General features: G+C 35.7%; 1 protein-coding gene across 3 annotated transcripts; it reads right to left on the bottom strand.

Annotated features, from left to right (window-relative positions):
- Positions 1-3,719: 3,719 nt before the first annotated feature.
- Positions 3,720-15,256, bottom strand: LOC127845511 (dual specificity protein phosphatase 22-like). Of its 3 annotated transcripts, none has more exons than XM_052376494.1 (6): positions 15,174-15,256; positions 14,859-14,925; positions 14,301-14,417; positions 12,579-12,703; positions 9,557-9,728; positions 3,720-5,419 (listed from the first exon to the last, which is right to left on the bottom strand). In XM_052376494.1, exons 2-6 carry the CDS (start codon positions 14,877-14,879, stop codon positions 5,012-5,014), a joined length of 843 nt encoding a protein of 280 aa, XP_052232454.1. In that variant the 5' UTR covers positions 14,880-14,925; positions 15,174-15,256; the 3' UTR covers positions 3,720-5,011. The 3 variants fall into 3 exon arrangements, with proteins under 3 accessions (XP_052232454.1, XP_052232456.1, XP_052232457.1); XM_052376496.1 differs by having other exon boundaries at positions 15,160-15,245; XM_052376497.1 differs by having other exon boundaries at positions 15,122-15,240.
- Positions 15,257-15,579: the final 323 nt, after the last annotated feature.

The raw sequence follows: 15,579 nt of genomic DNA on the forward strand, positions 1-15,579 counted from the left end.
TATAAATGGGTATCAAAAAGTGAATTTCAGTAGCGGGAAAGATATAATAGCGGAATCGGTCGTACCCATTCCCCATTTTTATGCTGCCCCCAAATTATTAATTTTTTTTTGGGGGGGGGGGGTGGGGCATATAGTCGCCGCTTCGTCTGTCCGTGCGTGTGTGTGTGTGCGTTTGTCTGTTTGTCCGTGCACAATTTTTGTCCGGGCTATTTCTCAGCAACTAATGACCGGAATTTAATGAAATTTTATGGGAAGCTTCACTACCAAGAGATGTGCATATTATCAGCTGGTTCTGGTCGGATGATTTTTCACAAAGTTATGGCCCTTTGAAATTTTCCATTAACTGTACATATAGTGCAATTTTTGTCTGGGCTATTTCTCAGCAACTAATGACCGGAATTCAATGAAACTTTATGGGAAGCTTCACTACCAAGAAGACATGTGCATATTATCAGCCGGTTCTGGTCGGATGATTTTTCACAAAGTTATGGCCCTTTGAAATTTTCCATTAACTGTACATATAGTGCAATTTTTGTCTGGGCTATTTCTCAGCAACTAATGACCGGAATTCAGTGAAACTTTATGGGAAGCTTCACTAACATAAGGAGATGTGCATATTATCAGCCGGTTCTGGTTGGATGATTTTTCACAGAGTTATGGCCCTTTGAACATTTCCATTAACTATACATATAGTGCAATTCTTGTCCGGGCTATTTCTGAGCAACTAATGAACGGAATTCAATGAAACTTTATGAGAAGCTTCACTACCAAGAGGACATGTGCATATTATCAGCCGGTTCTGGTCGGATGATTTTTCACAGAGTTATGGCCCTTTGAAATTTTCCATTTACTGTTCATATAGTGCAATTCTTGTCCATGCTATTTCGCAGCAACTAATCACCGGAATTCAATGAAACATTATGGGAAGCTTCACTACCAAAAGGAGATGTGCATATTATCAGCCGGTTCTGGTCGGATGATTTTTTCACAGAGTTATGGCCCATTGAAATTTTCCATTAACTGTACATATAGTGCAATTCTTGTCCGGGCTATTTCTCAGCAACTAATGACCGGAAATCAATGAAACTTTATGGGAAGCTTCAATACCAAGAGGAGATGTGCATATTATTAGCCGGTTCTCGTTGGATAATTTTTCACATAGTTATGGCCCTTTGAAATTTTCCATTGTACATATAGTGCAATTCTTGTCCGAGCTATTTGTCAGCAACTTATTACGGGAATTCAATGAAACTTTATGGGAAGCTTCACTACCAACAGGAGATGTGCATATTATCAGCCGGCTATGGTCGGATGATTTTTCACAGAGTTATGCCCTTTGAAATTTTCTACAAACTGTACATATAGTGCAATTCTTGTCCGGGCTATTTCTCCCCAACTACTGACTGGAATTCAATGAAGCTTTATTGGAAGCTTAACTACCTTGAGGAGATGCGCATGCTATTTGTGGGTTCTGGTTTGATGATTTATTTAGAATTATGGCCCTTTGAAATTTTTAAGTTGCTAAACCATTCATCGTTTTAATTTGTCCAAAGCTTTGCCCCTCAAAACGTTTCCTTTTACCTGAATATATAGTGCAATATTGTGACAAAAAAACTTTGGGGAGCATCACCCGTCTCCGACGGTTTCGTGTTTTACAAATTTACGCGAATCGCGGAAATGTCACCAGGACAACACGATCCGCGGAAATCCTCCGAAAAATCAAACCCCTGTTCACTGAAACTTTCGTTTTAGTTTAAAATACCTAACATAAGTAAACAGAAAACGTTCTCCTCGTATATCATAAACGATGGACACCATAAGAAAATCCCAACTATTTTTGTACATTTGTTCATACGTCGAATAGACACATTTTTATCCTCACGCTTTTAAACACATGGGCATATGTGCGGCGGTGCACTATTTGGAATTTTGATCTCACCCCTGGGTCAAAAGTTATGGGGGTAAAATGGGGTAAAATGAGGCCATTTCACTCATTTTACTAACAACATGCGACTCATGATAATAACTTTCGACCCAGGGGTCAGATCAAATTCCAAATAGTGCACCGTTGCACATATGCTCATAGCTACCATGAGTGTAAGTTTCAAGGTTCTAGTGCTTATACTGTAGGAGATAAAGGAAAACCACGCCCATCCAAAATTTGTTTTAACATAACTTCTTCATTAATATTCACGAATTGACTTCAAATTAATACTGAACATCTCTTATGACAACACTGTCTATCTTGACCATCCATGTCCACATTACCCACCTCAGGGCCGTTGATAAAGGTAAAGGCCGCTTGGTTCCCATCCTCTTCCAAATTTATCGAGAGGTTCTCGGGTACTACTTCCCCGTACTCCCATTTTTTTTGGTACCCAAAATTTTTCGTACCCAATTTATTTTTTCGTACCCAATTTTTTTTCGTACCCAATTTTTTTTTGTTGGCCCTATTACCAACTCTGGGGCGCCCCCCCCCCCCACACACACACATAGACCTACCCCACTCAAAATGTTGTTTTAACATAATTCATTCACCAATTGACTTCAAATTAATACTGGACATCTCTTATGACAACACGGTCTATCTCGACCATCCATGTCCACATTATCGACCCCAGGGCCCACATAGGCCACAACCACCCAAAATTGCCTTTTCATCTGTCTGTCCGTCCTGGCCACTATTTCCTCCTACACTATTAGCACTAGAACCTTGAAACTTAAACACATGGTGGCTATGAGCATATGTGCGACAGTGCACTACATGTATTTGGAATTTTGATCTGACCCCTGCTGCGTGGGGATACGCGTCGGCCGCTGCCGCGCCATTTCTAGTTTGGTTTTGCAACGTATGTGAGTATACGTGTCGGTTTTGGCTTCAGACAAAAATAACTTATATTGTTGAATTGTCAATATCATATCCTAATTTGGATTGAATGCCAGTATGCAAGCAATGTATTCAGGTCCTCAAAAAAAGTATTGTGAAGACATCAAATAGTACAATATCCTGTTATAAAGATTCAACAAGTACACATTTCTCATATGATGTTTTAAAATAGTAAATAGTCGTATTAGCCTTCAACATGTTCAAAGTTCCCTAATGAAGCCTTTAACAGGTATACAGTCCTCTTATGAAGCTTTCAAAAGGTACACACTTCTGTAAGGAAGCCATCAAACAGTACAATACGTCAAGTATTCTGAGAGATTAATGCCTTCAATTTGTCAGAAGGCACAGTAGCAACAGGCATATACAACAAGTGAATGGCATACCATCTACTGCATTTCAATCATGGAAATCTTCTCTAGTAAATTTAAATCAAAGCATATAATTGTGTGGTAAAATGCTTTAAAAGTAAACTCTGTTTCTATCTTATTCTATCTTTTGTCAAACGATGTATCATGGTTTCTTATGGGAGTTGGAAAGGTTATTGAAAGAAATAGACAGTTACTATGTTAGGTTTCTATGTCATTTAATACTGCTTATGATGTTGTTGTATTTAACCAGCTTTAAACATATATCAAATTGGGCAGAAAGAAATGTCTGCAGCGCTCAAGTTAGCTGCATCTGTATACTCTGTAAATATATGTACTTGTCCCATATAACTTGACGATGTGTATACTCTGTAAATATATGTACTTGTCCCATATAACTTGACGATGTGTTTCTAATCATGCACTTAGTGGTCCATAGTTAAACAGCCAATAATAAAGGTGAACAGTAAAATATGATGTTCTTTATTCACATGATTTAAAGAGTACAAAATTTACTAGAACCTTAAATAAGTAAACACAACAAGTAAGGCACTGATGCTTTTTTTATAGAGCAAAGTAAAGATTCAAATATTAGCAATACATGTTTTTTTTTAAAGTTCAAATTACAAAATATCATTGTTTGAAAAAATCCTTGAACACAAAAGTGATATAAAGATTTAACACCCCAGCATAACATTGTTACAGGAAAAGCATCAACGTTCAAGGCTTAGCAAAAGGCACTAAATTCAGGAACGTGAACACATTTACACTTCATTCCGCTGAAATATTTGGAGTTTTTAATAAATTGCTTGAGAAAGTACTTTGCTGTAAAAAAAAGAATATTTCATGCAAACAGACCATTAAACAAACACAAAAACTAAAGGGACCAACCAACAGAGTCATTCCTTTATACTCCATGTCAAACTTTGTTTTTCGGGTATAAAAACTTTGTTCTAAGGGTTATTGCAACAAATGAAAGATTCTTAAAAGTATCATAACTTTACTTTGACAGGAAATAAGTTTCACATGTAAAATAAGAGAGCCATGTGTGCCCTTGGTAGTTCACCTGAGTTCAAGATGAACTGGTACAGAAAAGAAAAAAACGTAAAATATTTATAAAACATAAATCATTACTCAAAAGCCGAAAGTTGTTACCTTTCTTACTTAAAAAACAGTTACTTATTCTTATAGCCCTTTCTGGCTTCAATTATTTCATTACACGATTTTGTATTTAACATCCTCCCTGTCATGATGATTATTAACAAAGATATTGAAAACTCTTTTATAAATGAGTCGCATTCTGAGAAAACTGGCCATAATGTATGTGCGTAAGGAGTCGTCCCAGATTAGCTTGTGCAGTTCGCACAGGCTAATCTGGGACGACACTTTCCGCTTTTATGACATTTTTCGTTTTAATGAAGTCTCTTCTTAGCAAAAATCCAATTTAGGCGGAAAGTGTCGTCCCTGATTAGCCTGTGCGGACTGCACAGGCTAATCTGGTATGACACTTTACGCACATGCATTATGCCCAGTTTTCTCAGAACATGACTCATATCTATCTTACTGTTCCTGTCTGAAAGAGCTGATTTTATCTATATTTTTAATACCAGTACTTTCGGTACAGTTACTCAGTGATGTTCAATTGAATAAGCTCTGAATCGCAATATTTGACCTAAAAATTTTAATTATCACATGCTATCTAAAGAATTTGCACCTTATATTATTGCAAGAACATTACTTGACCTTAAGTATAATTTCATCAAGAATGTTGTTCACTTGCTGTTGATTCAACAGTCAAAGACTGCTTTAAATCTGCGCAATCAAATCGTTTACATCCATTCTGCACATCTGACTGACTAAAACCAGCACTATTTGAGTTTGAGTCGCCTGGATCACCATCTGTGTCTACAGCCTTCTTGGTACCAGTACCTGACTGGGCGGTCATGTTCCCTGAGTCTGTTTTGTGCGCACCTGAACCTACAGTTGGCGATTTCTGACACGGTCTGCTCCTCTCCCCATACGCCCGATGCGGTAAGGAATACAACTCGGTCCCAAGGGCCGTCTGGCCTGTCTGGAGGTAGTTGCGGAAGCTTTTCAGGTTGATCTCACAATCTCTGGCATCATCAAAAACACTGTCTGGATATTTTTCTTTCAGTTTTTCACGTGCCTGAATGTGAAATTATTGAAGATTTTTGAATTTTTGCATGAAACCCCCCCCCCCATCTTAGTCCATGTATTGACACATGTGCATGAAATAGTACACTTTTGATATCTTTTCTTTAACAATAAAATGACTTCTTGAACATCCTTAAAAAACAATGATATCAGTAAAACTGATGGATGCTCCCTAATGATGTTTTGTCGATATATGATTAAATTGTGTGGAAAAAAAGTATGACCTTTAAAAAATATATTATTAGCCTCAGTGACCTTGACCCTAGTGACCTCAAACCTCATCAAAAAGGTAGAGGTCCATGCAAGGTACCTACATGGCAAATATGTAAGAGATCGGTAAAGTATTCAAGGCGCTATAAGAAACTGTAACAATAGCGTGACGGAAAATCTAATATTAGCCTCCGTTACCTTGACCCCAGTGACCTCAAACCTCATCAAAAGGATGAGGTCCATGCAAGGACCCTACATTGCAAATATATAAGAGATCGGTAAAGTATTGAAGGCGCTATTAGAAACTGTAACAAAAGCGTGATAGAAAATCTATTATTAGCCTCAGTGACATTGACCTTGAATCCAGTGACCTCAAACCTCATGAAAAGTTCCATGCAAGGTACCTACATGTCAAATATGAAAAAGATTGGTAAAGTATTGAAGGCTCTATGGGAAACTGTTACAAAAGTGTGACAGAAAATAATCTATTATTAGCCTAGATGACCTTGACTCCAGTAACTTCAAACCTCATCAAAAGGTAGAGGTACATGCAAGGTACCTACATTGCAAATATATAAGAGATCGGTAAAGTATTGAAGGTGCTATTAGAAACTGTAACAAAAGCGTGACAGAAAATCTTTTATTAGCCTTGGTGACCTTAACCTTAAACCCAGTGACCTCAAGCCTTATCCAAAGGTAGAGGTACATGCAAGGTACTAGTACCTACATGCCAAATATGAAAGAGATCAGTAAAGTATTGAAGGCCCTATTAGAAACAGTAACAAAAGTGTGACAGAAGGAAGGAAGGAAATAACCTCAAACTGGCAACTATAAATATAAAAACACATGCAGTCAAAAACATATTTCTTTGTTCACCTTAATTCAATAAAGGCTTTAAAACTAATTGAATTTGCTATTCTTATATGCCTTGTTTTTGTGCTCTTAGTTTAAACCTATCTTAGCTAGATTGCATAGGCAGCCTAAGGCTTATTTCAAACGCTCTCAAGTCCATTTCCTGGGACTAGAACCAGTACTTGGGGTCTATGGGGGAAATCTAAAGAACCCTCCCGCAGTGGGGATTGAACCCATGACCTCCGAATCGCCAGGCGGAGCTTTATGAGCATATTTACAATCTATGCTCTGGTGAGCTAAAAAGTATTCTGCTTACAGGCTTTAGAGAAACATATAGGAAATTATTTCCCCGAAATTTTTTAATAGTTCATCAAATAGAATTATACATCAAACTTCAACATGTTAAATGATTTTGCAAGGCTTTAATTAAGACTTAAGAGATGGAAAAATCAACATCCCACTTTAAACAAGATAGTTGAAAATAACAGCTGCCTTTTGCTTTTATAGCAAGAGCACCGCATAACGGGCGCCAACGCTCGGCTGCGAAAGCTTGTCAGAAATATTAATTTTTTTAAGAGGTCACGGTGACCTTGACCGTTGACCTAGTGACCCAAAATTGGGTGTGGCGTGTAGAACTCATCAAGGTGCATCTACTTATGAAATTTCAAAGTTGTAGGTGGAAGCACTTTGAATTTAGAGCCTATGATAAAGTTTTATAATAGAGGTCAGTGACCTTGACCTTTTACCTAGTGACCCAAAAATGGGTGGGGCGTGTAGAACTCATCAAGGTGCATGTACAAATAAAGTTTCAAAGTTGTAGGTGGAAGCACTTTGATTTTAGAGCGAATGTAAGGGTTTATGTTAAAGTTTTGTAATAGAGGTCACAGTGACCTTGACCTTTGACCTAGTGACCCAAAAATAGGTGTGGCGTGTATAACTCATCAAGGTGCATCTACATATGAAGTTTCAAAGTTGTAGGTGGAAGCACTTTGAATTTAGAGCCTATGTTAAAGTTTATAAATAGAGGTCAGTGACCTTGACCTTTCACCTAGTGACCCTAAAATGGGTGTGGCGTGTAGAACTCATTAAGGTGCATCTACATATGAAGTTTCAAAGTTATAGGTGGAAGCACTTTGATTTTAGAGCCAATGTTAAGGTTTTAGCACGACGCCTACAGCGAAAGGCTGACGACGAGCTGGCTATGACAATACCTCGGGTTTTCTACGAAAACAGCAGAGCTAAAAATCATTTGAGCTGTGCTCTGTAAAAAGGGGATTAAATGCATGTGCGTAAAGTGCCCTCCAAAATTAGTAAGTGCAGTCCTTTAAGGCTGATAAGGGATGACACTTACCGCCTAAACTAGATTTTTTCTAAGAAGAGACTTACTTGAAATAAACAAGAGCACTGCCTTGCAGTAGCAGACCGCTCATCTATTTTCTTTTTAAAGGTGAAGGGACTCTCATTTTCAATCACAAAGGAAGGAGGGATTCTTGGGTGCGATGGTTGGACGGTTTTTCAAACATAAAATAATATAAATAAATATTTGTTTTTTAACCGTTTCAAAAAAAAAATTTGGGGGTGGGGTGGGGGGGGGGGGGATATAGTGTGAGGGTGTGGTGGTCATTTGTGAGATGATCTTAAAAAAAAATAAAAAAAAAAAAATTTGGGGGGGGGGGGGAGGGAGGGGGGCACACGGGATGGTTTGGGTGGAGTCTATTGTGGTATATCAGGTAAGAGTAGTTTTGTCAAAGTATCAATCAAATCTAATCATAAATAAAGAAGTTATGTCAATTTTAGCAAAATTTAATAATTTGACCTTTAGAGTCAAGGTCATTCAAAGGTCAAGGTAAAATTCAACTTGCCAGGTACAGTAACCTCATGATATCATGAAAGTATTTGAAGTTTGAAAGCAATAGCCTTGATACTTAAGAAGTAAAGTGGATCAAAACACAAAATTTAACCATATATTCAAAGTTATTAAGTCAAAAAAGGGCCATAATTCCGTAAAAATGACAACCAGAGTTATGCAACTTGTCCTTTTACTGTACCCTTGTGATAGTTTGCGAGTGTTCCAAGTATGAAAGCAATATCTATGATACTTTATGGGTAAAGTGGACCAAAACACAAAACTTAACCAAATTTTCAATTTTCTAAGTATAAAGGGCCCATAATTCCATCCAAATGCCAGTCAGAGTTACATAACTTTTCCTGCACAGTCCCCTTATGATAGTTAATAAGTGTTGCAAGTATGAAAGCAATAGCTTTGATACTGTAGGAATAAAGGGGACCTAAACACAAAACTTAACCAAATTTTCAATTTTTTAAGTATAAAATGGGCACATAATTATGTCAAAATGCCAGTCAGAGTTACATTACTTTGCCTGCACAGTCCCCTTATGATAGTTAGTAAGTGTTGCAAGTATGAAAGCAATAGCTTTCATACTTAAATAATGAAATGGACCTAAACACAAAACTTAACCAAAATTTTTAATTTTCTAAGTATAAAAAGGGCACATAATTCTGTCAAAATGCACGCCAGAGTTATCTAACTTTGCCTGCCCAGTCCCCTCATGATAGTAAGTAAATGTACCAAGTTTGAATGCAATAGCATTGATACTTTCTGAGAAAAGTGGACCTAAACGCAAAACTTAACCAAAATTTTCAAATTTCTAAGTATAAAAAGGGCACATAATTCTGTCAAAATGCAAGCCAGAGTTATCTCACTTTGCCTGCCCTGTCCACTCATGATAGTAAGTAAGTGTACCAAGTTTGAATGCAATAGCATTGATACTTTCTGAGAAAAGTGGACCTAAACGCAAAACTTAACCGGACGCCGACGCCAACGCTGACGCCAAGGTGATGACAATAGCTCATAATTTTTTTTCAAAAAATAGATGAGCTAAAAATATCATAAAAGAGGAAAGTGTCATCCCTGATCAGCCTGTGAGGCTAATCTGGATCGACACTTTATGCACACGCATTTAACAGCTTTTTTAACCAAGCAAACTCATTCATTTTCCCTCTTTCTTATTGGAAATCTCATGACCAAGTGTGTTCTGAGATTAACCTCTTTAAGGCCCTCATTCTCATAGTCCTGGAGCTGCTTTTGGAAGCCAAAGTTCGGGTTGGCACAGCTGCGGGCCCCACGTATGCAGTTTACTGCGTCCCGCCAGCCGAGGTTAGTGACCGTCATGATGTAAGCTGCAGTAACTGTCACACTGCGGGATATTCCGGCCAGGCTGAAGGGGAAATAAACAATAAAGCCATGATGCCCCGCCTCGGTTCACAGACACCCATTGCTGAAGACTTGACCAGGTGATTTAGTTTTTGACCACAATGATCCCAGATTCAAAAACGGTCTTCATATTGTCAAGATTATCATTCTGGCTAATTTTCATTAAGAGTGAGTCGTAATTAAAGCGTAAGATTGGCAACAACTTTTTTCACAAAAGAGCTAGTGATATATTTTGTAGACCAAAGACATGATCCAGATTCAATCTTGGTCTAGATATTGTTAAGATTGAGTCATACATTTTGCCTTAAGACTCTTAAATGAGTTTAATAAATTGCTTACTTAAATAAAACTTTCCTCAGACGGTAGTGGTGGCATCGTTTGTGACCTAAATTAGTAATAATACTATTAATTCCTGATTAAACAAAAAAAAAAGTTAACATAATTTTCTTTTAAAGGGGCCTTTTCACAGTTTTTGGCATGTTTTGAAGTTTGTCATTAAATGCTTTATATTGATAAATTTTAAAAGCTCCAGTAAAAATTCAAAAGTAAAATTTAATAAAGAAAAAAAAGTCGCCAGCAGCAGAGCTAGAACCAGTGACCCCCGGAATCCTTAAGTAAAAACACATTAACCAATTGACCTATCCTGCCAAGCATACATAATAAGCGTATTTGATACGTTATATAAGCAATCTTGGTAGTTTCACAAATTTTAACGACAACAACAGAACTCTCCAAATTATTCAATCATTTCGCGTTGCAACGCTTTATATTTTTTAGGTCTTTAAATCGTCAAAAGATGCATATAATGGCTATATTAGACCATGGCAAATAATACTGTTTCCTCACAAATATCATAACTAAACAGAAAATTTGCGAATCTGAAACAACTTTTTCAATTTTGTCAATTTACCAAACCATGAAAAGATCCCTTTAACTACAAATGCAATTCTTTAAAAAACACTTCTAAACACTTTATTTTTGCAAGCAATCTGTATTTAATTGTGGTTAAATAACCATCAAAACAAGCAGTCCAACTTCTCGACCGATTGTTTTGGCGAGTTGGATACATGAGTCAATTACGTCTTCGCAACCGGTAATTGCCCCCACTCCCCGCAGTTTGCTAGTCAAATATTTAACAAGTAAAAGAAAACAATAGTGCCTATTATCAAAATGAATCTCATGTTTGTAACCACAGTGGAACTGATTTATTGCTGTGTTACTTGGTTTGTTGAGATGTTATTAACAATCGCGTCAACATACAGCATGTTGTTTTAACCACAAACAAGTTGGCATTATAACGCATTCAAAACGTAAAATCATACTTATTGTTCCATGAAAAATGCATAATTTAAACTTTTTTTCCAGAAAATGTAACCAGATAATTGGTCGTATCCCCATGTTAACTAGTTAACCTCTTCCATCCCTACTAAAGAGTGATAAAGAGATACATAGTTTTGTGTCTTAGTTTTTTACAGGCATATGATTCACTTTTCTGATCAGTCTTAATTCAATAATGATAAACACATTCAGACCAAGTTTCATCAAGATTGAGTCATAAATGATGCCTATTGAACAGGATATTGACTGAAGCATTTTTTTTCCAGTCAGGAATTGGGGAATTTAAGTGCTGACGAAAACGTCATTTTTATAAAAATGACGAAATTTCGTGCTGGCGAAAATAAATGATTTCACAGTATCAAGGTTTTCCTTTTATTTAAGCTTTGACCAACTTTAAACGCATGTGACTCAGATTCAAAGTTGACTTAGTTATTTCAATATAATTATATAATCATTCTGACCAACTTTCCTCAAGATTGGAAGAAAAATGTGGCTTTAAGTGAGGTAATGCGCTAAAAGATAACAGACCACAGAGCACAATTACTTACTTTGAAAACTTCATGCTCAGATTAACAAAAAATTCAGGTTCCTAGCCAACAACACATGAATATGTTGATTTTTTTCATCATATGTGTATTAAGAGCTTCTTCTGACTTAGTTTATAGCCAAAATGTGTTAACCATTTGTTTAAAAAAGAAAATCCCCAAAATTTCTAACAGGTGGTTTCACTTTCAGATATTCGAAAATAAAATTGGTTTTGTGTAGAGATATAGATTTGTTCAAGTTGCAATAAATTGTTCATAAAGTTTCTGAAAAAAAGGAATACCCGTAAAAATCAAAATGTATGTAGTTATATTAAAAGACTTGATCTTCAAATTTTATTTATGAATCAACAATTGCAACTATACTTTTTTCCAGTTTTAGGTTAACTTCTGCTCAATTTCATGGGTAAGGGTGAATTTTGCCAAAATTGTGATCAATGCATTTCCATTTGTGATACAAATGTTTTTTTGTTTATTAATACAAATAAGACATCTTTGGTGTAAATTTTGGTACATAAAATGTATTTTGAACCTGATTTTGTTTTTTCAAAGGCAATAACAGTAATTCAACTGCAATAAGTCCGAATGCTTTATAATATTACAATAACAAGAGCTGTGTTTGTGAAACACAATGCCCCCTACTGCGCCGCTTTGAAGCCATATATTTGACCTTGAAGGATGACCTTGACCTTTCACCACTCAAAATGTGCAGCTCCATGAGAAACACATGCATGCCAAATATCATAATCAAATTTCTATCTTCAATATTGCAAAAGTTATCGCAAAACTTTAACCAAGGTTAAACTTTTGGGACAGAATGACAGATAAAAAGACAGGCAGACAGGCCAAAAACATTATACTCCCGATCATTCGAACTGGAGGCATAAAAACAAAATACTAATACTAAAATGTTATTGGTTTGAAAAACAACCTTTCCAATCTAACATTTAGTGGAAAATAATTCATTTGTATACCAGTGAATTAATACACGACCCCCTTTGAGTCTTGCACAATGGATGAAGTCTATGCATTCTGGAAAGTGCTGTGTGAGACACTGGTCTGGTGTGTCGCTGGCTATGATGCAGAGATACTCCTTGTCCTGAAACAAAATCAAACAGTATCCTTAATCATTAATCATCTAGTTCTAAAATATGATAATAGCAAGTAATGATTTAGGAATAACAGACACAAAATTAGGCGAACAAAAGATTATTATAGTCTAATTTAAACCATGTCAAAGTTTTACAATATCAGGAATTTCAATAGATTTTGAAAACCTGGAGTCAAATTGACCCAAGGCCTCAAAATAATGCATACATGCCATACGTCCTGGATTGTACCGGAAATGAAGGACGTGTCCCGCAGTCCCGGAAATCTGTCAAATGTCCCGGATTTTACAAAATCCATATATACATGTACCTTATGCTTAACTGCACCTCGAGTCGGTGTTCCCACTAATCCGCAGCATCTCCATGACAATGCCTACCCGAATGGGTGACTACGCTACGTGTCAAAATCGATCAATTAACAGGGGTCCTGTTATCATATCGATTGTCTCAGGTTTGCAGTAAAACCGAAAAGGCGGCATTGTTTAATGTGGTTGTTAATTGTTACTACGTTATAATTTCCCTCTGCATAAGGGCAAAGGAGTTGTTCCTTGATTTGATTCTTGGGGTTGTGAATTAGTCATGAGTGAATAACCCTGTGTCACTATCAATCTATAGTTTCAGTGGCTTTGTTATGTCACACTCATCGGTCCGTATTGTGTACTCCTCCACTATAAAATCGTGGACCGTTAATTCGGAGACTTTTGATGAAAACATCGATGTTTTCTTTGTGGAAATTGTGCATTTCATGCATAGTTCAGTAACAGTTTGCAGATCTATATGAAAACATTTATTTGTACACAATATTAAATTTATTAAAAAAAAGAGTAACTTTATCGTCTTTAAGATTATTAATTATTGAACCAGTTATTATAACGTACACTAATTAAACAAAATGCGAATCGCCTATTAGGCGGATATATTATACGATTTAACGTTGCTAGGCGCACCTGCCTCTTACATCAATGTAAAAAAAATAAATTGTGACTCTGCAAACATGGCAAAAAAAGATCGAATTAACGATGGAGATCATACACTAAGAAAAGATGAATGAAATGCCTGTGATAATCAACGATGCATAAGATCGATTTAGATGCTAACAACATATTTATAAGTAACGTACTCAATTTACGATGTGAAAAAAAACCCGCTATATGTATACATGTCCCGGAAAATCGGCAAAAGTCCCTGAAAATTGAGCTCAATGTCCAGGAATTGGTCTGAAAGTTTATGGCATGTATGAAATAATGAGAGGTCAAAATAAAAATGATAATGGTCCAAATACAGTCACTTGAAATGTTCCTAAATGCATGTTAAAGGTTTCGTCATAGCTTATTTATCATAATAATGAATAAACAATTTTCACAAAAGCTTTATTATTTCCATAAATGACCACTTCTGGTTCTTTTTTTAAGTTGGATTGTGGAAAACAAATGTGTCAAAACTATGCGAGGCTAATTTTTGCTGGAGTCAAAAATGAGAAAATTGCAACTTGCTTGCATCAAAATGCCGGATTCTGCTTCAATTGAAATAACTGAATATATATGCCTAGTCTTTAATTGCCCGGTGCTGCAATGTGCATACACTTACATCCAATAAAGCCTTTGCATTATCATGGATGGACAAGATGTGGGTGATGCCATTGTCTGTCAGTTGTACAACATCTTTTGCATCTCGGAAATTCCCCACATATACCCCGCTGATAATCTGCAGAATTAATGGAAATGTTTTTAATTACTACATTTGTATTTTTTTTTATAGATTATAAGCATGTATCAATGGATTTTTTAAATTAATTAATACAGTTTTAACTGTTAAGATGCCACTTTTTTCTAAATATCAAAATGTATACCAACTCAATGGGTTTGAGTTTAAATCTCTTTTTTTAAATACTTTTATCATCATTCATGAAATTGGACCTTGAGCAAAATTCTAACATTTATAAAATCAATAAATTGAAGAAAATCATCGACATGATTGACATTTTTTTTACAAAGATATAGATCATACTGCAATAAATAAAATAAATTTCATGTCAATACCCCTCAAAGAGAGGATGAGGTTGATGCAGACAACAGTTGGTGGACAATTAAGCAAATATATAATTTAAACAATATATAATCATAATTCGATACTTCTACTTCGTACTTTATTCATTCCATTCCCCATGCTGCTGTGATAGTAAATCTCCTTACGTCATGTAATAGCAGAATTCCTGAAATATTAAAGTCTTTCATTTTTTAGCAACAATAACAACTGAACCATTTGAACATTAATTTACTCATAACATCAAAAATCCGAATTGCCTGGTCAATCCGAATCGTATTCAAAAAAAGAAAACACATTAATATCGTCCCCAAAAAGTAAACATATTCTATAAGAAAAAAACAATTGGCTTATTTAATGCTAACCAACTGATTCTAGAAACTAAATAGTGTTAATGACATACGATAACTTATTTACTTTAAATCAACATGTTATCATGTTAAGTAAATATTGTTCCTAATTGGGAGTACTAATCCCATCGAACCCGCTAAAATGACAAAGCTAGAGATAAGTCGTGTTTGTCAGAATTGTCAAGGGCAATTCGGATGTTGATCGCATTTTCTGAAATATGGAAGAAGGAAAATATACAAATTACTATGAAACAGGAATAACTTATAATATATGAAAAATAAATAACAAAAAGATATATGAAAAATAAATAACAAAAAGATATATGAAAAATAAATAACAAAAAGCATGCTAATGATTTCAACCATGAACAGACATCCGTTGAAAAATATAAAAACACGGATTTTAGAAGGACTAAACAGATTAAAAAGGTTTATTTCATTTCCATTGTTGAAACAATAATTTTATCATTACG

The sequence above is a fragment of the Dreissena polymorpha genome, chromosome 9, assembly GCF_020536995.1.
Source record: "Dreissena polymorpha isolate Duluth1 chromosome 9, UMN_Dpol_1.0, whole genome shotgun sequence".
Lineage (NCBI taxonomy): Eukaryota > Metazoa > Mollusca > Bivalvia > Myida > Dreissenidae > Dreissena > Dreissena polymorpha.

Bases quoted from the DNA above. Each gene is read 5' to 3' on its own strand.
- LOC127845511 (XM_052376494.1), bottom strand. From the start codon at position 14,879: ATGGGGAATGGAATGAATAAA. The intron at 14,418-14,858 runs GTACGAAGTAGA...TTAATTCTGCAG, and splicing joins TGGGGAATGGAATGAATAAA to ATTATCAGCGGGGTATATGT. The intron at 12,704-14,300 runs GTAAGTGTATGC...ATTTTGTTTCAG, and splicing joins ATGCAAAGGCTTTATTGGAT to GACAAGGAGTATCTCTGCAT.